Here is a 22,407-nt window from a genome sequence, read left to right on the forward strand (position 1 = left end):
TTCCAGGGATAATGTGAAGGGGAAATGGGGGATTGGGTGTGACAGGAGTTTGATGGGGGATCAGAAGGTGACAGGCAGTGTCATTTTCTGGAGTCTAATGAATTAAGAAATTGTGACCTTTGAGTCCTTTCTTGTCCGTTTTGAAGTGTCTGATCATTTTAGGGATAATTTTCAAAGCTCTTTCAGTTATATGCACATGAGCTCAGGTCAGTCTTAGAGCTTGGTGTGTGCAGTTTGATTTCACGTGCCCTTTTAGATGACTGAGGAGAAGCATTCAGGCTGTAAAAGGTCTACTCATGTGTACACATGTATAAGTTACGCCTTCCAAAGAGGATGGGCAGCTTTATGCCAGTGCAAGGATTTTCTAAGAGAACTGACGCGCAGGCTCCCTTTGAAAATACGCACAGACTTTACCGCTATGCTTGCAGCTTGAAAATTACCCTCATTAACCTCAAAACTCTTATAATCTTGGATCGTTTAAAATTCTTCCTTAATTATTTTGATCATAAGCTCATCGACACAATGGTCAGCACTGCACCAATAACCTTAGGATTAAGATATTTAAGAGGATAGTTTAAAACAATCCAAAATGTAAGACTTATGAAGTTAAAATGATCAGACACCTTGGAAATGTAAAAAAAAGGACTTAGCAATCACTTTGGTTTCTTAACCATTTCTGAAACTGTCACCTTGTAATTATCCATTAACTCTTCCTCCCTCACCTCCCCAAACCATTTCTCCCTTTTCACTATAACTGGAATAACTTTTATGTCACATATATTTTATGATAATGTCATTGTTTGCTCACTCCATTCTGATATGTGAAAGGGAATAATAGCTCCCAAAAGCTAGTCAAGAAATGTAATAAGTTAGTTCAATAAAAACATCTCACTTTATTATTTTGTTGTTAACCTTTCATTTCATGTTACTTTACAAGACGAGAAATGGCCTGCAAAGTCACAGAGATGCTTGGTTTGTTATCAGCATTCTTGGTAACCATTTTATCACAGCCTAAACGGATACATTTTTCATAGATTTAGGGGCCTTTTGCATGGATGATAAGTTAACTCTTTTAAGAGGCCTATGACCTAAAGTTTGGCATGTAAGTAAAGGCTGTTTAGCGGCTGTGAAAAAAAAAATGCAATGCAGGAATGGCTCAGTCAGATGGTTCTATTCAACAGCTGAAGCGATGCTAACAGGAGGAATCTCACATTCCTTCTACCAGTGAAGATCAGGACCCTCCAGAATAGTAAGAGATTCATTCTTACAGAATGTGAGGGAGGTTTGAGGGGAATTAGGGTTTCACATAAGGAAGAACAGCCTTCATGAGGGGTTGAGTCTTCATGTCGGGAAGCTTGATGTTGGGAAGTGAGGCCTTGTGTTAGGGGAAGTCAATATGAGATGGTCTCTTGATATAGGGTATTGGATGCCTGATTGGAGGGCTTAGGTCTTAGATCTTTGGGGGGGGGGGGGGGGAGGAGGAAGATCAGATCTTCTTGAGGGGAGCATCTTGTTGGGGGAAGATGAAATCCACCATACTAACTGGCTAAATCACCCTATCAGTGGACTGGTTAGCATGAGGGATTTTACGATTCATCGTGTGTATGTTCCACTTTCAGTTAGCATGTATGGTAATCATATTTGGTTGCACTGAAGACAATTATTTGTGGGTGTAAGCTAAAACTTAGGGCATAGGTTATTAAGTGACATGCTAAATATTTAGCTCACACAAGCAAAACAATATTTTGTCCTGAGCTTAGTGCAAAGGTCCTAAATCAGCCATATCCTAATAAGTGGATTTTGTATCTAAGTATGCATAATTTTGTCTGAATAGAAAGAAGACATTCTGGGAGACATTTCAGAGGCATGTTTGGCAGCTACACCCATATATTTCATTTTCAAAAATATATATGCTGCTATGAATGCATGTCCTTTCTCCATCAGTTGAGATTATGGAAGTGCATGCATGATATTTCAGCTTATTAACCACATATGTAAGTGACTTGTGACTGGGCTAAAATATGCATTATTATGCTGTAGCTCTGTTGAAAACAGAATTGATAATATACACGAATAGGATAGAATTCACTTTTAAAATTCTCCCATATGCATTTACACCTGCTAAGTTGTGCAGATCGCTTTGCCGAGAAAAAACGTGCATAGTTTTAGGAATTGAAAAATGTGTATTTCTGTGCAAACTCTTCCCCAATCCCAGCTCCCATGAATGCTTCCACTCACTGCAGGTAAAGTCCTGCATGTTGTGGCATACACAGGGGAGGAATGTTCAAAAAGTCCATTTCCACAGCTAGCACACTCTTTTTACTCATGCAAATGGCTTTGAAAATGACCCTCTTGTATGTATTTGTAGCATTTTTCTGAAATTATTATTGTTATTTGTTCTTGAGAAAATAGACATTCTTTAAATAGCGACCTGCTTTAAGAAAGAAGTATTCAGTGTTTTCCTGCATGGGTTGCAAGATAGGACATACCCAAGCTCTGTTCCCAGGATAAAAATTTAGATTTGTTCTCACACTGTGCGCTAAATACTTTTCTTTCTTTTTCTCCCCAGAGCAAAGGAGATTAAGACCAAGCTAGGCACCCTCCTCCAGAAGCCTGAGAATGCTATCGACCTCATCATCCCATACCCAGAGAAGTATGAGAAGCCAATCAAGCTCCAGAAGTACGTAATGAATTCTCTTAGGTTCTGTCCAAATGAACAACTACTTACAATTAACAGTGAGGGCATGAGATAGACAGGTTGGATTGATAAAAAGTGCAGGTTATTTTGGAATTCTATGAATGATCCATGAGTTATTGTGGGTAATCTAAGGATGGCTCCATGTAAAGGAATAGAGTTAGAAACATAGAAATGACGGCAGAAGAAGACCAAACAGCCCATCCAGCCTGTCCAGCAAGCTTTCAGGTTTTTTTTTCTCATACTTATCTGATACTCTTGGCCCTTATTAGTAACTTTTTGGTTCTAGTTATCTTCCACCCCCGCCATTGATGTAGAGAGCAATGCTGGAGCTGCATCTAAGTGAAGTATCTAGCTTAATTGGTTAGGGGTAGTAACTGCTGCAATAAGCAAGCTACTCCCCATGCTTATTTGTTTACCCAGCCGGTGCCATTCAGTCCTTGTAGGTTGTTGTCTGAATATAATTCCTCTTTTCTTTATTCCCCCCTGCCATTGAAGCAGTGAGTTGCACTGGATATGTATTCCAAGTGAAGTATCAGGCTTAATTGATTCGGGGTAGTAATCGCTGTAACAAGCAAGCTACACCCATAATTATTTGTTTACCCAGACTATGTAATTCAGCCCTTGTTGGTTGTTGCCTAAATATAAATCCTCTTTTCCCTCTTTCCCCCCTGTTGTTGAAGCAGAGCGCTATGCTGGATATGCATTGAAAGTGAAGTGACAGACTTATTTGGTTTGGGGTAGTAACCGCCACAACAAGCAAGCTACTCTCCGGTTTTTTGTGAATGCAAATCCTTTTTACCACATTTCCTCTTGCTGTTGAAGAATAGAGCAATGCTGGAGTCGCTGCCTATAAAAACTCAGGGATTTTTTCATTCTTCACCCCGCCCCATGTTTTGCAGATCTTCCATGTTCCAATCTATGATTATCATCCAGTAAATTCCACCCTACCAGTAAATACCCAGATATGGTCAGAGTTTAAGATTACAATCACAGAAAAGGAATTTTAATCCCATTTCAACAACTGGGAAAAAGAAACTCCTGGTGTGGTGGGCTTAGTTCTTAGGTGCTAATCCAGTGAGACACTATTCTGGGAATCAGGAATACAGATGTGCTAATGTATTCAATGCAAGTGCATTGAACAATTAATCAAATCTAGCAAAATGTCAGGATATGACTGAGAGAGAAGTGAGTCTCCAGATAGAGAGGGTGTTATGGGAAGTTTTATGATTAAAAGATTGGGCATTTATTCTATTATATGATCAATGTGCACTTTTGGTAAAAGCCCAATTAGATAATAGAATGGCGAGCAATATGTGCCTACTGTGGGCAGCACACATTTACTCTGGCACTTTTCACACACTCTTGCACAAATTCAAAGATTCAGAAATAATGTATATAATGTAATTTATTGCTGATATGTATTTTATTCTATGTTCAATTTCCCATACCATACGATATATGCAAATAGTGCTTTCTAATTGCCCACAATTCCCTTCTTACTGCTCCCAAAGTGAAATATCTTGCAACATGGCCAGGAGTCCATGTTGCCTCTGCATGCCTCCTTGAAGGTCTAAGGCCCACTTCTGCATGGTCAGGCCTGTCTCCTTCTGCTCATATCTTCGGCCTAGCTGATTATATCTGCTTTGGGCTGGAGCTGGCTGTTTGGTCATCACCCAAGATCTGTTCGTATGCACAAGTCGCGTGCATTGAGCTAATTGGACGCCTTGGTTTTTTTATTTATTTATTTATTTAAAATTTTTATATACCGACATTCATCAATGATATCACATCGGTTCACAGTGTAACGCAAACTGACGCCTGGGGTAGCGCTTTACATCGAACAGTTATAACGAGTTAACATAAGAATAATTGAGGAAGGGAGATATAATGGGGAATTTAACACTAAAAACTATAAACAGGATTAGCAATTATATACAAAATGTACATTAAGAGGAGATAACATAAAAAATTAATTAGGGGGAAATTGGGATGAGATGAGGGGGAAGAGGGGAGGGGTGGGGAGGGGTGGGGGAAGTGGAAGGAGGGGAAGGTGGCGGAGAGTATAGGTTAACGGAAAAAAGAAAGGAGAAGTTGGGAGAAGAGGAAATTAGGTGTATGCTTTAGTGAAAAGCCAGGTCTTAAGATTCCATTTGAAGGTTTTTATGCATTCTTCTTGCCGAAGTTCGACTGGCATTCGACTGGCATTCGACTGGCATTGGTTTTTTGCCCTGATTGTTTTGAGTTGGGGCAGATGCCAAAATTTTGGTCTCAACCTCAGTTCTTTTATGGTGTTTTTGCAATCAAATAGTAAGATTGAATGTCTCTCAGCTCATTGGTTGAATCTGAACATGAAGCCACACCCTTTAAATGTTAGGGCAGCTAGGTTATTTGGGTCAAAAGAGACCAAAATGGTCTTTTACATTATCACATATTTGTTGATTTTTTCAATTTATTTATTTATTTATTTATTTATTTATTTATTTATTTAATGAGTTTTATATACAGTCATTCGGAAACGTCAAAATAACGCCATCATAACGGTTTACAAAATTAGGTTATAGGGATAAGATATGAAAGGGGTGGTAGAAGGCTCTGGATATGAGGCCTTTCCTAACTGAATACCCCCAATGAATATGCCTTCTCTTCTTGTTATCCATACATAGAATACAATATTCTGGTCTTAAAAAGCTTTAATTTCCTTCAGAATTCCAAACTGTTCTTCAGGCCTCAGTATTTCCAACAATCGATTATTGCAATATTCTCTATATTGGTCTTGTTCATTTACCTGGGCTGCAACTAGGGATTTCAAGATCTTTATCTGCCTTAGCAGAGAGTTCAAAGAGAATGCTGGCACTTCAGTTTTAATTAACCTTTTAAAAATCTTAATGTATTACCTTGTTATAGAAAACACTCACAGTGTCAATAATACTATTTATTATAGAAAAGTCAAGAATAGGCAAAAGAAGAATTAACAGGAAAGATAGTTTTCCTGGGAGGGACTTAGAGCAACTAATAGTGATGTTTCACAGCCTTCTCAAATTCTAAGTTACACATTTCAGTCTTATGTACAGAATTTCGTTGACAGTGTGCTATGGGATGCCCCCCCCCCCCCCCCTCCCTTCTTGGAGAGGAGAATTACTCACGGCATTACTGAACCTTTACCTAAACTAATGACGTAAAAGTATTGTTATCTTGTATACTAGGCCTTGAGCTGGAGACAGCTCTCCTACAAACTACTACCATGGATTGTTTTGCCTGCTCATAAAGACAAATACATTCCTTTCTCTTGGGCAAAACTGTTTCATTAATTTCAGCATTTAATTGTTTTAATCCTTATTTAACTATTTAAATCCAGAGTATTATCAGTCTCCTCTATTCTACTCTATGGCCCATCCAATTACTCTTAAATTCAGCAGTAAGACTCATATCAGGCATAAAGCATTCATATCACATGACATCTACTCTGATTGATCTACACTGGTTATCCATCCCTGAAAGAATTACATTTAAACTTGGTATGACTATTTACAAGCTCATCAACAATGATTCATGCCCTTGGGCAAATGCAATATTGAAATTTTATCAACTAACCCGGTCCTTGCACTCTTCACAGCAAGGCCTCTTAGAAGTTCCTTTGCCAAAATTTGCACGCTTACACATCATGCGTGATTGTTCGTTTTCTGTGGCGGGCCCGGAATTTTGGAATTAATTTCCTTTAGAAATTCGACAATGTGATTCTGTCAAAATTTGTAGAACTCTTTTAAAAACATTTTAGTTTAAACTTGCTTATTTTTAATTTTCTTTTTTAATCTGACTTTCTTCTTCATGTTTTAAGAATGTACTTTTATTGTGTTCCTTTTTTATTGTCATAATTTTTTTATCGTGATATTTTATTAATTCTTTTATGCATGTACCCTCTGTAAATCACCTAGACCTTCACTGTGATAGGCAACTCATAAATTTAATAACATGTAAAAATGTAAATATATTTTCTCTTTGCAGTTTCAGCTTAATGAATAATGGCGGATTCCCGATGACGACCGGCCCGGGGATTCGCCACCCAGGCCAGCCCAGGAGATACCACGTGGTCTGCCGAGCACGGCTCTATCATGGCCTCGCTTGGCAGACCACATGACTAGAGCGATCGGCCCATCGGGGGATGCCTGATCCCCCGATAGGCCAGTCCGCCCCTGTTTGGCAATATTGAACCTTCTAGGCTCACCTCCAATCATGTTCTCAGTCTTCCAGGTTCCATGAAGCTTGTCAGTAACAATTCACCCTCCATTGCAGCTGAAAATGTCACAGCTCTGAATTTTAAATATTTTGAAATATTCCTTCCAGCAAAAGGCTCCCACATGCTGGAAAAGTCTCTGGGCCTTCATCATTACAACTTATTTTAGTATTTTTTAAGGTTTGGTTAATGTATATATTTAAATGTCCATTGTTCTTTTAAATGTCCATTTTATCCATAGTGTGCCCATTGCAGAAACCTTATCTGTTTACAGTTTTAAATGTCCATTATTCCATGCATGCTGAGAGGCTTATGTGGTAAGCCAGAATGGAAATGTCCATATGAGAGGCTTATAGTAGACAAATAGGACATTCTTCAGGAGCTTATCTTAAATTCCTATCTACTAATCTACATGTAATTTTTCCATCCCAAGCGCTAATCAACACTCATTATTTCCCTCTCCCTAGTACAGTGTCCCCCCGCCCCCCTACACACCCTCCCTCCCTCACCACCCCATCCATTTTATGGCTTCCTGATATTCAGTCACCACCTCTCCTTCCCATCGCCACCACCTGCCCCCTTGTACAGTTCCTACCCCACCCCGCCTCCCCTATGCGCTTCATCCCCCACCCCGCGCTACCCCCCACTCTGTCGCCTCTTGTATATAATTAATTTATGTCCAACCTGGTTAACCACATGTAATCTCATTTAATAACTGTGGTGCCCGTTGGTTCTACAGTAAAGTTGTCACCTTTTAACTTCCTATCCTTCCTCCATCTATCATTGTAATTTCCTTTCTCAGTTGTCTGTAAACCGACATGATGTTTTTTTTTACGAATGCCGGTATATAAAAGTTATAAATAAATAAATAAATAAATAAATAAATAAAATAATCATAAAACTCAGCCCCAACATATATGAGACTCAGGGATGGTTCTACCAAGAGGCAGGGTGAATCAGTCACCTTAGGTACCAAAATCTTGGAGCAGCAGAATGTGGCCCCCTCCAAAACAGCTCTGCGGTGACCGCCTCATTTCCCAGCCTAAAATAAGTAAAAGTCCTGCACAGTGTTGCAAGTAGAGGAACATGGAACTCCCAATTCTCTCCTCTTGGCAGGAAATGAGAGGCATGGTTTATTGATGTGCCATTGAGGTTCCCACCCCTACCGGTAGTAAGAAAATAGCATGGTTTAGCGATGTACTGGTGAGGTTCCCATCTCCACTGGTAGTAAGAGGATGGCGTGGTTATCGATTTGCCAGTGAGGCTCCCAGCCCCCAGCATCAATAAGAGGACGGCATGGTTTAGGGATGTACTGGTGAGGTTCCCACCCCTACTGGCAGGACGAGGATGGTGAGATTTATTGACTGCCCAGCAAGCAGAGAGTTCCATGTGGGTGCAGTTGTGCTATTTGATGATGCACCGGTGGGGGTTCCCAAGCCCCACCAGCAAAAAGAAAAATAGCACGCTGGCTGGGATTCAACCTTCTGCCAGCAGAGCAAAGGTTCCCAGGAAGAAGAGTGAGTGGAGGAGGTCTGAGGGATAGGGAAGGGGTTGTGGCTGAGGGTGAGAGGGGAAGGAAAGGAAAGGCGAGAGGGGATGGAAGGAAAAAGGAAAAGGTTGTAAGTGGGAAGGGTAAGATACTGTGGGTTAATGAGGGAAGAAAGGGGAAGGATCAGGCAAACCACTACCGGGTGTGCAATTGGGAGGTCAAACCTCATTCATAAATAAAGAACAATGGGGCACTGCAAGAGCACAGCCACTGACTGGGAAGCAAGGCCACACCAAAGAATTCCTGGCTGGACCATGCAACCGAGAAAGGGAAAGGAGAGGAGGGGTTGGGATGAGAGAGTAGAGGGAGACATGAGAGGGGAAGGAAGAAAGAAAGCGGTGAGTGAAGTGGATGGGAGGGGAAAGGAGTCAATGAAAGGTGGTGTGAGAGGGGGAGTGAATGAGATGGATGGAGCAAAATGAAGGGTGTGGAGTGGAAGGAAAGGGAAAGAGGAAGTATGAATAAAAGGGAAGGGTTGGGGTCTCACACCTGGAATATGGAGGCAGGGTGAGATGGGACCCCATAGCCAAAGAAAGAAAGAAAGGATAGAGAGAGAGGGCCAGCAGCTTAAGAAATAAAGGCGAGAGAAAGGCCCTGGTAGAGTTGCTGGTGGTGGAAGAAGAGAAAACTGGAGAGAGGCATTGGCATGAGGAAGTGTATTTGTGTATGTGTGTGTGTGTGTGCGCGTGCAAGAACATGTGTGCGATAGCTTGTGTGGAAATAAGAGAGAGAAGGAATGTGTGAGAGAACATGTATGAGAAGGAGGGAGCATGTGAGGGTGTATTTGTTTAGAAAGGGTTTGAATATGAATTTGTGCATCCCCACACCCTCTCTCACAAATCCACAACAATCTCAAGGTGAAAGGAAACCAAAGGTTCGCAGGTATGGAGAATGGGGACTATTTTTTATCTTTATTAATTTTAATTATTCAGTGTTGTTTGATGTGTTTCTATTTTGAAATATTTTATTGGTGTTTGGGAATTTTAAAAAAATTGAGTTTTTAATTATTTCATGTACTATATGTCATCTGTTTTAAAATATTTTTTCTTTTTGTTAGTAAGTTGTTAGTTTTGTAAGGTTTGCCTAGGGCTCCTAATTCCCTTGCACTGGCCCTGAGAAAGTACACCATAAACAGACCCTCACCATTCACCCATCTCCTATTTCCCCAGGGCAGATGCTGGGGAAAGGTAAGTAGCAGGTGGTAGGGTACCTGGGAGTGTGACAGAAATATTATAATTGATACTCTCTGCCACTCTTCTGGGAAACCTTACCCTGCCTCCCCCCTTCCCCTGCATTTCAAATCACCCAAAATGCCAGGCTTCAGGAGGGTCCCCCCATTTGCCCTCTCACTGATTTGACCTGTGCCTTGCCGTGCTTTGGGGGTCGGGGGGGGGGGGGGGGCGGCCATCTCATCCCTTGTCTCAGGCAGCAGATTGTCTTGAGCTGCCCCTGATGAGACCAGAGGAGGAACAGATTACACAGAGGAGAGGAGACCCCAATATCTGAGAGGCATCTCAAGGGGCCTTGGACCATTTGCCTCGGTACAGAATACCTCATTTCATAAGAGGGTAATGGCAGGAACCTGGGCAGTTAGAAAAGCACTAAGTTTGCATATATCACATGGTATGGAAATTTGAGCCTGAAAATAGTTGCACAAATCAGCAATAAATACTTATCAATATTACTCAGAGTATTTGGATTTGTGCCGGAGTGAATGCGTGTACTGCGTGGTTTGTAGGCACACGTTGACCACCATCCTGACCACCATCCTCTTCTCCAATTGGGCTTTTATCATAAGGGCACATTGATCATTTAATAGGATAAGTGCTCAACCTTTCCATCATAAAACTTCCTGTAACAAGGGAAGGCAAGAAATTTAGCAATCTTGTAATTGATGAGAGTTAACTATTTTACAGTTTTTACCTATCTTGCCCCTGGATGCACTAAGCCACAATGTTTTATCGCAGGAGGGGTCCCACTATCTCAAGGGGGTGTAAACACAATAGTGGGCCCCTCACCCAAAAAAGTGTTGCAGCTGTATAGTGCATTCTTTTGTGTCACGGCCAAACACCGCAGCACAAAAGAACACAGCAAGTGGCCCTTTAATGCGATGGTGGCCCCAACCTCACAGGATCACCATCGCTTTAGAGGGCTGTTGGCCCAAAAAATAAAAGCCGATCAAGGCAGCCCTGACACTCTCAAAAAGCAAATTTGTAAAAATGTACCAATGCAGCGATGTCCCCCCCCCCCCCCAAATTCCACCAATAAAAAAGAGGCTCTAGTCCAAGACCCCCTTCCCATCAAAACCCTCCACCCTCCAAGTGACACTCATAGCCCCCTCCCGCACCCTCAAGTGATTCCATGGCCCTCTTCTTCCACCCCCCCCCCCCAAGTGATACTCAGGGCCCCTTGATAGTCATGACCCTCCTCCCCCTGCCCCCAAGTGACCAAGAGTGACTCCCCCTTTCCCACCCCTTAAAAGTGACCCAGCCCCCCCCCCCCACACACTCTCAAGTCAAAGATAGTGTCCCAGCCCCACCTGCCCATACCCACTCCCCTCCACATGGCTGGGGCAAGGACAGTTCAATGCCATTTTGGAAAATGGTGCCGACCAGGCTGGGTGCAAGGGTACACTTTGAGGGAGTTAGGGCCACCTCATCTGGCGGCCCTGGATTGAGGCTCTACCTCTCTGTTTGTCATGCCTTTTTTTTTCTTCTGCTATAAATGTACGGTAGAGGCCTTGGAACCTGCATTAGGGTCCTGGGCCTCCTGCCTCACATCTAATGTATTACAGATAAGAGGTGTTATTTCATGGCTTACCACCTTCTCAGTCAGCCGGGATAAACTATTTTCATAGAATTGACTAGCAATTACCTTATTTGCATGCATTTGTATTATTCATGCATGGAAGTTGCAACAAAGAAGGTCATTGTAATAGAAGAGAATATCTAGGTGGGGACATGCAAAATATTGCATATATTGCATGATCTATGCTATCTACTAGATAAAGGAGCCCTGACCGCGTGCCGCAAATGCGCAGTAGAGAGCAGCTCTACCGCGCATGCGCGGGCGAGCACGTCGGTCAGAGCGGAGCGTGCCTGAAAAAAAAATGGCGCTGGGAGGAGCAGTAGCGGTGGCGGCAGTGAGGAGCGGTGGCGAGGAGCAGTAGCGGCAGTGGCACGTGCGAGGGAGGGACCCCTCCTGGAGATCTTCTGTCTGTGCCATCCGAAGGAAGGGGTTGTGGATGTGCTGAAAGGGGAGGGGATTGAGAGAGGGGGAGTGACTGAGGGGAGGAGAGAGTGAGGGGAGGGGAGTGACTGAGGGGAGGGGGGAAGGTGAGAGGGAGGGAGACTAGAGGAGGAAGGTGAGAGGGAGTGGGAGGGAGAATAGAGGTGGGAGGGAGAATGGGGAGGGGAGGGAGAATGGGGAGGGGAGGTAGAAGGGAGAATGAGGGGGAAGGAGAATGAGGGGGAGGGAGTGGGAAGGAGGATGAGTGGGAAGGAAATGGACCGAAAACAATTTTTAAATGTAGCCCGTTGTTACGGGCTTAACGGCTAGTATAAAATATTAGAGCACTAAAGCGGCTTGATGCATCACCCAGTTGAAGCACTGGTAACCCTCAGATGATGGGATCTCTAGGATATTACTCATTCGGAGGATGAGAATTTAATCCCCAACTGCGTTCCTAGCAGATGCCTCAGCAACAGGTCCTCCTGCCTTTCAGTGCGTGTTGCTACTTCCTGTTCCTTGCCTCACTATTCCTGCTCCTGTTCTTGTGCCTTGTCTCACTATTCCTGTTCCTGTCCCTGTGCCTTGTCTTGCTATTCCTGTCCCTGCCCCTGAGCCTTATTTTGCTATTCCTGTTCCTGTCCCTGTGCCTTGTCTTGCTATTCCTGTCCCTGTGCCTTGTCTTGCTATTCCTGTTTCTGTTCCTGTGACTTGTCTTGCTGTTCATGTGGCTTGCCTTCGTGACTTGCTTCCTTGTCTTGCCTCCTTGCCTTACTCCTGCCGTGCCTGGTCTCTCTGTGTCTTGTCCAGTCTGCCCTGCCTTGTCTTTTTTTCTCTGTCTTCTCTTATCTGTCTTGTTGTCCTGGCTTGATTCCCTGAGTTTCACCTCTGCTTTGGATTTTGAGCTCGTTCCTGATCTCTGCCTGCCCTGACCCTTGGACTGGACCTGGATACCATCTACTCATTGCCAGTCCTGACCACTGCCCTGCTCTCCACTCCATCTGATCGCTCCTTATGGGACTTTTGCTTAAGCTCTGCCGGCCCCTGGAATCCAAGTGCTCAACTTGTGGGGAACAGGGCTGATATAGATAAAGCTCCAGTTCCTGTATGAGTGAGTCCACCACTGTTGGTGTGAGCCTAGTGGATTCACCGACTAGGCTGCATCAACCATGCCACAGTCCAAGGGCTCACATCATTATTTATTAAAAAAAATATGTATATTCCACCTGTTTGAATCATTCTAAGCAGATTACAATAAAAGCAGAAAACAAAGTAAAACAGTAAAAACAAAAAATAACAATAAAAATGCTTAGTTAAAACCCATGGATTAGTTAAATGCTTCTATGAACAGTAAACCCTCAAGTTCTTCCTGAACATTTTGACATCTTGAATAATTTTTAGATCATCTGGGAGCATATCCCATAGCATTGGGCCAATTACCGATAGAGCTCACTTTTGAGTTTGTTGCAGATGGATTAACTTGAAATTGGGGATTTTCAGAAGTTTTTTTTTAGGTAAATAAGAATGTGGATAAATGGAACCAGTGGATGTGGTATATTTGGATTTTCACAAGACATTTGACAAAGTCCCTCATGAGACTTCTAAGAAAACTAAAAAGTCATGGGATATGAGGCTTTTATGGATTGCAAACTAGTTAGAAGATAGGAAACAGAGGAGGATTAAATAGTTTGTTTTTACAGTGGAAAAAGGTAAAGAGTGGAGTGCCTCAGGGATCTGTACTTGGACAAGTGCTTTTAAATATATTTATAAATGATCTGGAAAGAAGTGCAATGAGTGATTTGATCAAATTTGCAGATGACACAAAAATATTCAGAGTAGTTAAATCACAAGTGGATTGTGATAAATTGCAGGAGGACCTTGCGAGGCTGGAAGATTGGGCTTCCAAATAGCAGATGAAATTTAATGTGGAGTAGTGCAAGTTGATGCATATAGGGAAAAACAACCCATGCCATAGCTACGCAATGTTAGGTTACATTTTAGGAGTTACCACCCAGAAAAAAGATCTGGGCATCATAGTTGATATTACATTTAAATCATTGGCTCAGTGTGCTATGGTTGTCAAAAAAGCAAACAGAATGTTAGGAATTATTAGGAAGGGAATGGCAAACAAATCAAACAAATACAACATTTTTGTCATGGATATTTAGATAGCATCTTAACACCACTAATTGAACAGGAAAGGCCAATTTGTTTATTCTTAGAGGTGGTTGGATTATTGGTAATTTTTTTTAGCAATTTTAAATAGGGCTTTAGAATTGAAACCTATTGCACAAATCTGCTTTGAGCAGTAGGTCTTTTTTTTTTTTTAATACATAATGTTTGTATTCATATAGTAGTTTTTTAAAGATTTCAAGAGATTCTGTGGTGTGATGCTTTCGCCAAGCACATTTTGATTCACATAAATAATGCCGAGTGTGTGAAAGGGAGAGCCTGAGTATGTGTATAAATGAGAGTGGGATTCTGTATTTGTGTGTGTGTGTATGTGTGTGGAAGAGAAAAAGTGAGCGCATGTGAGAGTGAGAGCATGTGAGAACATGTGTGTGTGGGAGAGAATGTGAGAGCTTGTTTGTATGTGTGGGAGAGTTTGTAAGAGTGAGAGTTGGTGTGTGTAAGAGAGCATGTGAGAGTAAGAGCTTGTGTGTGGGGGGAGTATGTCATAGTGAGAACTTAGTGTGTATGTGAGGGAGAATGTGAGGGAAAGCATGAACCTGTGCATGCATGAAGGAGAAAGGGAAGAAGATAGGAGAAGAAAAAGATAGAGAAGAGAGATGATGTAAAAAAAAAATTAGGAAAAGACTAACGAGTGGAAAATGGAAAAAAGAGATTGGGACCAACCAATTAGAAAAATAAATGGATCAGATAACAAAGGTAAAAAAAAATTATTTTGCATTTTTAGCAATTTAGATGCCATCTTTAGGAATATGTATTTCTTATATTTTTAGATTTTGCTCTTTCTTTAGGCTTTCTATTTTGGTTTTGTCTGCATGTTTCTGTTTCTAATTTTCAGTTCCTTATTTCTGTCTTAAGTAAAATTTGATCTGTGTGTGACTGATGTGCAGTATTTCTGCTAGCGTCTAGTTTCTGTCTAGGGATTTGTAGGAGTCTGGCTTGCTCTGCTACTCCAGTTCTAGGGCCTGGTACAGTATTTACATTGCTGCTATTATTTGAGTCCTGAGAGTCAGTGCTATGATTGTATAGTATCAATACATAGAATGATATATCAAACAATATAAAACCAACTGTAATTTTTATTTTTCACAAAATATCAAAATATACAAAAATATCTTAACAATAATAGTGTATCCACTCAATATAATCTATATAAATAAAAATGTAAATGTTTGTTCAAAATCTTAAATCTCTGAAAAGTCTTCACTGATTGCTTTGAAATGTTGACACAATGTTGCATTCGAATACGCGCGTGTTTTTATATACCTATATTATATAGATGTCACACCTGTGACAGGTAAAAACATGCTTTTTTGGAAAAACAGCACCATCTGTTGGACGTACAAGCAACACACGCTATCTACAATATAAATGGGCTCTGACCCACGGCCCACAAATGCGCAGTAGAGAGCAGCTCTACCGCGCATGTGCAGATCATTGAGCTCTGTGCTACATACTGGGTGTCACAGAGGGGAGGAGGAAAGGGTAGACGAGTTGCCGCTCCAAGAAACAGCTCAGCCCGTTCCTCCCCCACTGGGGAAGAGGGGAGAGAGTAGGGACTGCCGGACAGTTACACACAGGAGGAGGAAAGGGTAGAAGAGTCGCCGAGCCAGTCTGTCCACTGCCAGGCAAGGGGGGGAGGGAGTTGGGATGGCCGGAGCAGAGCAAATGCAGTAGAAAGTGGCTGTGAAGAGATCACAAGCAGCTGCAGCCTGCAGCAGCCAAAGCGCAAAGAGCTGAACAGAGAACAGCTCGCCCTCCTCCCCCATCCCCTGAGTCCCGCAGATAAGGAGAAGCCAGTAAATATCTCGCAACTGCGGGTGGGGGGGAAGGGGAAGGCAGTGGTGTCAGCCTGCCCATGGGTCTCAGCCGCCACAGGAAGAGTTTACATGGGCATCGCTCCACCCCCACTCCCAGCAAAGCACCATGACGAAAGTGAAAGCCAGAACCCTGCTTCCTCCTCCCTCTCAAGCCCCCGATCGGATTTCTTAAAGGCACAGGTCTGCCAGAAAGAGCAAAGTAAACTAGGCAATGTGTCCCAAATCTGTTGCAGTGCCTGCCGCCTGCCCTTTGTGAGGGGGGGGGGGGGGGAAACGGAGGGTTTTTCTCTCTCTCCTAGATACAACTGGGGTGGGAACTTTGCAAGCTCTTGCGAGTGCAGAGCAAAGACTTAGGTGGGGAGGGGACAAAAATCCCACCCGTTTTAACTGTGTGACAGAGAAGTATGGTAATGTGTGCTGAAGGCGAGTGTGAGTGCTAGAGAGAGAGGGAGACTACATGAGGGATTGTGTATGTGTGTGAGAGGGATTGGGCGTGCGTGTGTGAGGGACAGAGGGAGAGTGTATGTGCAAGCGAGAGAGAGAGAGGAAGCCTATGTAGGGGGCTGTATGAGAGAGAGATTCTTTACCCCCCCCCCCCCCAGCTCTCCACTTATTGGTTACAATGGAAGGGGTTCAGTGTAGATGGGAATGGGAGAGCAAAGGAGTTGGGGCCTGTAAGGATAGAGTGAAAGGGGTCTGAACCTGTCCCTCCATCACCGGGGAAGGGGGGAGGGAGTTGGGATGGCAGGACCATTACACCTCGCGAGATCCCCCTCTGCCACCGCTGCAGCTCCTACCACCGCCACCACCTCTGGCCCTTCATGGTGCTGGGGGGGGGGGGGGAGCGGAGCAGAGCAAAGATGTAGGAGGAGAGGGGACAAAAATCTCGCCCGTTTTAACGGGCTTAACAGCTTGGACTAAATATTTTACGATTCCATTTCAATGTTTCCGATTGCATTGTTAAATTGAATTTTCATAGATTTCGATTTATTTTCATTTTGATTTAATTATTTCGTGTGACATTGCGTTGGAATTGAGCTGTGTCGTTTACCATGCCATTCATTTAGGGGTAGATTTTCAAAAAACGCGAATAGGCGTACTTTTGCTGGCGCATCAGGCGCAAGCAAAAGTATGCTGGATTTTAGTAGATACGCGCGGAGCCGCGTGTATCCACTAAAATCCTGGATCGGCGCGCGCAAGGCTATGAATTCTGTATAGCCGGCGCGCGCCGAGCCGCGCAGCCTACCCCCATTCCCTCCAAGGCCGCTCCGAAATCGGAGCGGCCTTGGAGGGAATCCTCTAACGCCCTCCCCTCACCTTCCCCTCCCTTCCTCTACCTAACCCATCCACCCGGCCCTGTCTACACCCCCCCTTACCTTTCTCCGGGGATTTACGCCTCCCGGAGGGAGAAGTAAATCCCCGCGCGCCAGCGGGCCTGTTGCGCGCCGGGACGCGACCTGGGGGCGGATACGGAGGGTGCGGCCACGCCCCCGGACCGCCCCGGGCTGTAGCCACGCCCCTGTACCCGCCCCAAAACGCTGCCGACACACCCCCTAAACGCCGCGACGACCGGGCCCGCCCCCCGACACGCCCCCCTCGGAGAACCCCGGGACTTACGCGAGTCCCGGGGCTCTGCGCACGCCGGTAGGCCTATGTAAAATAGGCTCACCGGCGCGCAGGGCCCTGCTCGCCTAAATCCGCCCAGTTTTGGGCGGATTTAGGCGAGCAGGGCTCTGAAAATCCGCCCCTTAGTGAGTATAGTTTATGTTTTTTCTTTTTTCATTCTTTTTCATTTCTAGAATTATGCAGTTTACATCTAGACACGGATTGCTTCTCACATGGACAATTATATGTTGCGTGTTCTAGAGTCAGCAAACCAATCTCTATATCTGAACAGACAATGTAACAACAAAAAATATTGTATACCCACAAGCATTGTGAAATTAACCATATTCGAAACGTGCACTTTCTCTTTTCTTTCTTTTCCATTTAACCAGACTGAGCCACAGCAACGCGTGGCCGGGTACAGCTAGTCTAAAATAATTCACTTACATTCACCACCATACACACTCATACACACACAACACATAAAGGGCCGGATTTTAAGAGGTACGCGCAGGCATAGATTTTATAACATGCGTGCGCATGTTATAAAATCTGGGGTCAGCATGCGCCAGAGGGTGCACACTTGTGCACCTTACTTGCCGAGCCCTAGGGCAGCCCCGATGGCTTTCCCTGTTCCCTCCGAGGCCGCTCATAAATCGGAGCGGCCTCAGAGGGAACTTTCCTTCCACCACCACCTCCCCCCACCTTCCCCTCCCTTCCCCTACCTAACCTGCCCCCCCCCCCCAGCCCTACCTAAACCCCCCTGACCTTTCTTTTTAAAGTTGCGCCTGCCTCCGGGCAGGCGTAGGTTGCACGTGCCGGCCAAGTGCCGGCGCGTGATCCCCCGGCCTAGAGGCCCTCGGAGGCCTCTGGCCACGCCCCCGCCCCACCCAGAACACCCTTACCCTGCCCCTTTTTTTCAAGCCCCGGGGCATACGCACGTCCTGGGGCTTGCGCGCGTTGCCAGGCCTATGCAAAATAGGCTCGGTGCGCGTAGTTTTCTGTCTTGTTTGCTGCTTTGTTCTCCCTTCATAGAAACATAGAAATGTGATGGCAGAAAAAAACGATATGGCCTAGTCTAACCATCCACCCAACTAATACAGCTTTACTCTTCCCATCACTTCCTCAGAGATCCTGTGTGTTTATCCCATGCTTTCATGAATTCAGATAATGTTTTTGTCTCCACCACCTCCAATGAGAGATTGTTCCATGCATCCACTATCCTCTTTGTAAAGAAATATTTCCTAGGATTACTCCAGAGTCTACCCCCTTTCACCCTCATTTCATGATCCTCATTCTAGAGCCCCCCTTTCTATTGAGAGAGGCCCACCTCCTCTGCATGGAACCCTTGGATGTATTTGAATGTCTCTATTATTTCTCCCCTATTTTGTCTTTTTGCTAGGGAATACGTGTTTAAATCACTAAGCTTTAGAATGAAGATCACTGACCATTTTAGTAGCCACCTTCTAGACTGACTCCAGCAGGTTTATATCCTTTTCACGGTGTGGTCTCCAAAACTGTACACAGTATTCCAAATGAGGTCTACTAGGGACCTATACAGGGGCAATATTATCTTCCTTTTTCTGCTAACCATTCCTCGCTCTATGAAGCCAAGTATCTATCTGGCTTTTGCTGTCACTTTATTCACCTGTTTGACCACCAGATTTAATCTCCCCAAGAGCCCATCTTTCATGCTTAAAAGAATGTCATCCCTATACTGTACCTCTTCTTTGGAATTTTACAGCCTATGAGGATAATTTTATTATGTATGCAAGTGCGCTGATGAATGCACATAGATGGATGCACACATGCAATCGCACATATTTTGTGTCATGCATGCAAATGTGAACACATGATACAAAATACCTTTAAATCAACCCAACATGTTCGCATATCTAAAAGATAAGCGGCATGCATTTTCAACATAGCCAAATAGGTAGTGTTTTGTAATACTTATCTGGCAAAGTGGCAGCAAAGCCTCCACTTAACCGGAGAGGTCAAAATTTATCTGGATAAGTTGGGCAAATCTCCTATACACAAGTATTTGTGCTTCTAGTTTTAATCGTTTACACCTGCAGATTGAACTCACATATTTTTCTTAGTACTTGGTTTTTCCACCTGTAAGTCATCAGATTTTGTAACGTGTGTGTAAAGAAAATTACCAGTTTTACTAATTAGTCCACCATTTTGCCTAGTCTGAGGTAGATATTCAAAAGCCATTTAGACGGATAACTGAAAAGTAATCTATTTAAATGACTAACTGGCAATATTAAATGCTGTATGAGTTATGAGGCTAGAATTTAGTTGCATAAGTCAGGGGTTTTCCAGGATCGGGCAGGAGGTATTTCAGGGAGGAGTGGAGTTAGCTGCAAAAGTTATGTGACTAACATTGGTTGCATTATAGGGCTATCCTAAAATTAGCTGGATATTATCCGGCTAACTTTAAGATAGCCAGGTATATTCAGTGGTGCTGCCATTCTACTGAATATCCCTGTTAAGTTAGTCAGATAGTTATATCTGGATAATTTAACTAGCCACTCTGTGGCTATCAGCCCCTCTATCTTTAAGTCCTCAAAACCCTTCTGAGTTTTCAGCCTAAACTCCCCCCAGTTTATCCTCTCTCAGTCAATATTTGGCTATAAGGAATTTTATTTTTACTTACACCAGTCACTTATGTGGAACTGTGTCAAAAGCCTACTAAAATCTAGGTGCACTACATCTAGTGATCTCCCTATAGTCACACAATCTATAGTCACACAATCAAAGAAATGGATCAGATTTGTCTTACAATATCTATTATAGGGAGATACTAGATGTTTCACTACTATGCAGCAAAATATGAATTCTGACTTCATAATATGGATGCTTGATCTGTATTTCAGCAGAAAGACAGAACAGATGAACTTTGGCAAGAATATCAATACGTGACTGAGTTATCTGTTTCACCAACACATGTTTAACAAGGCCCTTCTGAAAGAATAACAACCTTTCTCCATAAACAAAACTGCCCTAAGACAAAACAAGCCAGGTGTGTGAGTGTAAGAGCAGATCTAAGACTTGCAGCAGAGTTCAGTTCTTCCTGGAAGACAGTCTTATCAGAGAGGTCAGATCAGGCAAGTGGCCAGGTCAGTTCCCTGGTCAAATGTACACGCTGAAAATCACGTGTGCCAGAGGGAAGAAAGAAAGAGGAGGTTCAGCAGTTTGAAGTGAAGAAGGGACTATATGTATAGCTCCTGAATGTGCATATCCTGGCTCTTAAAAACAGAATGGGAGAGGGCCTTAGAGAGGGTGCTGAAGAAGGTCCATTATTACCATCAGAAGATGACATCTGAATCATCCTGGAAGGACTGCACAAAAGAGAAATCTCCTGCCTGTGGTGTTATAGCTAGAGTAGAACTTATCTTTTCCCTCTCTAGGGATCTTAACTTCAAAGACTAACAGAGACATTACCATGTGCTTCCATCCTCTGGGAACTTCAGCTTCTCTCCCAGCTCAGCTCAGAGGCATCATCAGGCTAATTTTTTTAAATTATGGAGATTTTTAGCTAATTTTAAAGCCCTCTTTAAAAGCCCCCCCCCCAGCTAGCCTCCCGAAGCCCCCTCCTTAATCCTCTTCCAACCAACCTTTCCCATCCAACTTTACCTTATCCTATCAGAAATATTTCCCTCCAATCCTAACTCTAGTCACCACGCTGCAATTTAAATAGTTTTAAACTACAAAATACCTCCTTACGATGTAAGTCAATATTTATATTAATATATTATAAATATTACTTTGAATTGCTATTACTTTAATATCTTATAAATGTTAAAATATATACTCATCTCTTTAGTTCTTAGTCAAGTTAACATCACTAGAATCATTCGAACCTACATCAACGATGGAAATTGAAAACATCATTAAAAAGCTAAAACCAGCAATGCACCCCATTGACCTAATTCCAACCAATCTACTCTTCAACATCCCAAACTCCATCTCTAAACCTATCTCAGATATCATTAACCTCTCTTTAGCCCAAGGTCTAGTGCCAGACCAACTAAAGTTTGCTATTCTCAAACCCATATTAAAAAAACTGAATCTGTCCCCTTCGGATCCAGCTAATTTCCGTCCCATGATCGCAAAAATCATGGACAAAGTGGTAAACAAACAGCTATCTGAGTACCTCGAGGATCATCATATCCTTTTCCCATCACAACACGGATTTAGAAAGTCGTTCAGCAAAGAAACTCTACTACTATCACTCGCTGACAACATCCTTATCAACATGGAAAAAGGTCAAAAGCACTTACTAGTACTACTTGATCTATCCTCAGCATTTGATACGGTCAACCATTCTACGCTTCTGGAACGACTAGCAGAAATAGGCATCAAGGGATTAGCGTTCAGCTGGTTCAAGTCATTCCTGTCCAATAGATTCTATAAAGTCAAGATTAACAACAAAGTATCTCCAGCCGTCAGCTCCAACATGGGTGTTCCCCAGGGATCCTCCCTCTCACCCACACTATTTAACATTTATTTACTCCCACTTTGCCACCTGCTTACTAAGCTAAATCTCTCACATTACTTTTATGCCGATGACGTTCAAATAATCATTCCAATCACTGATTCCATACAAAATACTATAAATCACTTGAACAACTGTCTGCAAACAATCAACAACCGACTCTCCTCTCTCAACCTTGTGCTGAATTCTAACAAGACAGAAATCCTCATTATCTCTCATGATGACCTGAACTTATCCCAACCAACCTTCACCACGATTAAACCTTCTCCATTTGTCAGAGACCTCGGGGTCATCCTTGACAACCAGTTCAACCTTAAGAAATTCGTGAACACCACCACTAAAGATTGCTTTTTCAAACTTCAAGTACTCAGAAACCTCAAGCCACTTCTTCATTTCAAAGATTTCAGACTGGTACTTCAAGCAATCATCTTGACAAAACTGGACTACTGCAACTCTCTGTTTCTAGGTCTTCCAGCCATCGTTTTAAAACCACTTCAGATGGTGCAGAACTCTGCAGCTAGGCTCCTCACCAATACTAAAAAGAGGGAACATATCTCCCCCACTCTTCAGAACCTACACTGG

At 43.2% G+C, this 22,407-nt stretch overlaps 1 protein-coding gene across 1 annotated transcript in view; it reads left to right on the forward strand.

Annotated features, from left to right (window-relative positions):
- RGS5 (regulator of G protein signaling 5) overlaps window positions 1-22,407 on the forward strand; it is a 270,300-nt gene that overhangs the window by 98,816 nt on the left and 149,077 nt on the right. The window contains exon 2 of the mRNA XM_029617532.1: window positions 2,570-2,680. Coding sequence (XP_029473392.1) covers window positions 2,570-2,680 — 111 coding nt within the window. The remainder of the gene's footprint in view (window positions 1-2,569; window positions 2,681-22,407) is intronic.

The sequence above is a fragment of the Rhinatrema bivittatum genome, chromosome 10, assembly GCF_901001135.1.
Source record: "Rhinatrema bivittatum chromosome 10, aRhiBiv1.1, whole genome shotgun sequence".
NCBI lineage: Eukaryota > Metazoa > Chordata > Amphibia > Gymnophiona > Rhinatrematidae > Rhinatrema > Rhinatrema bivittatum.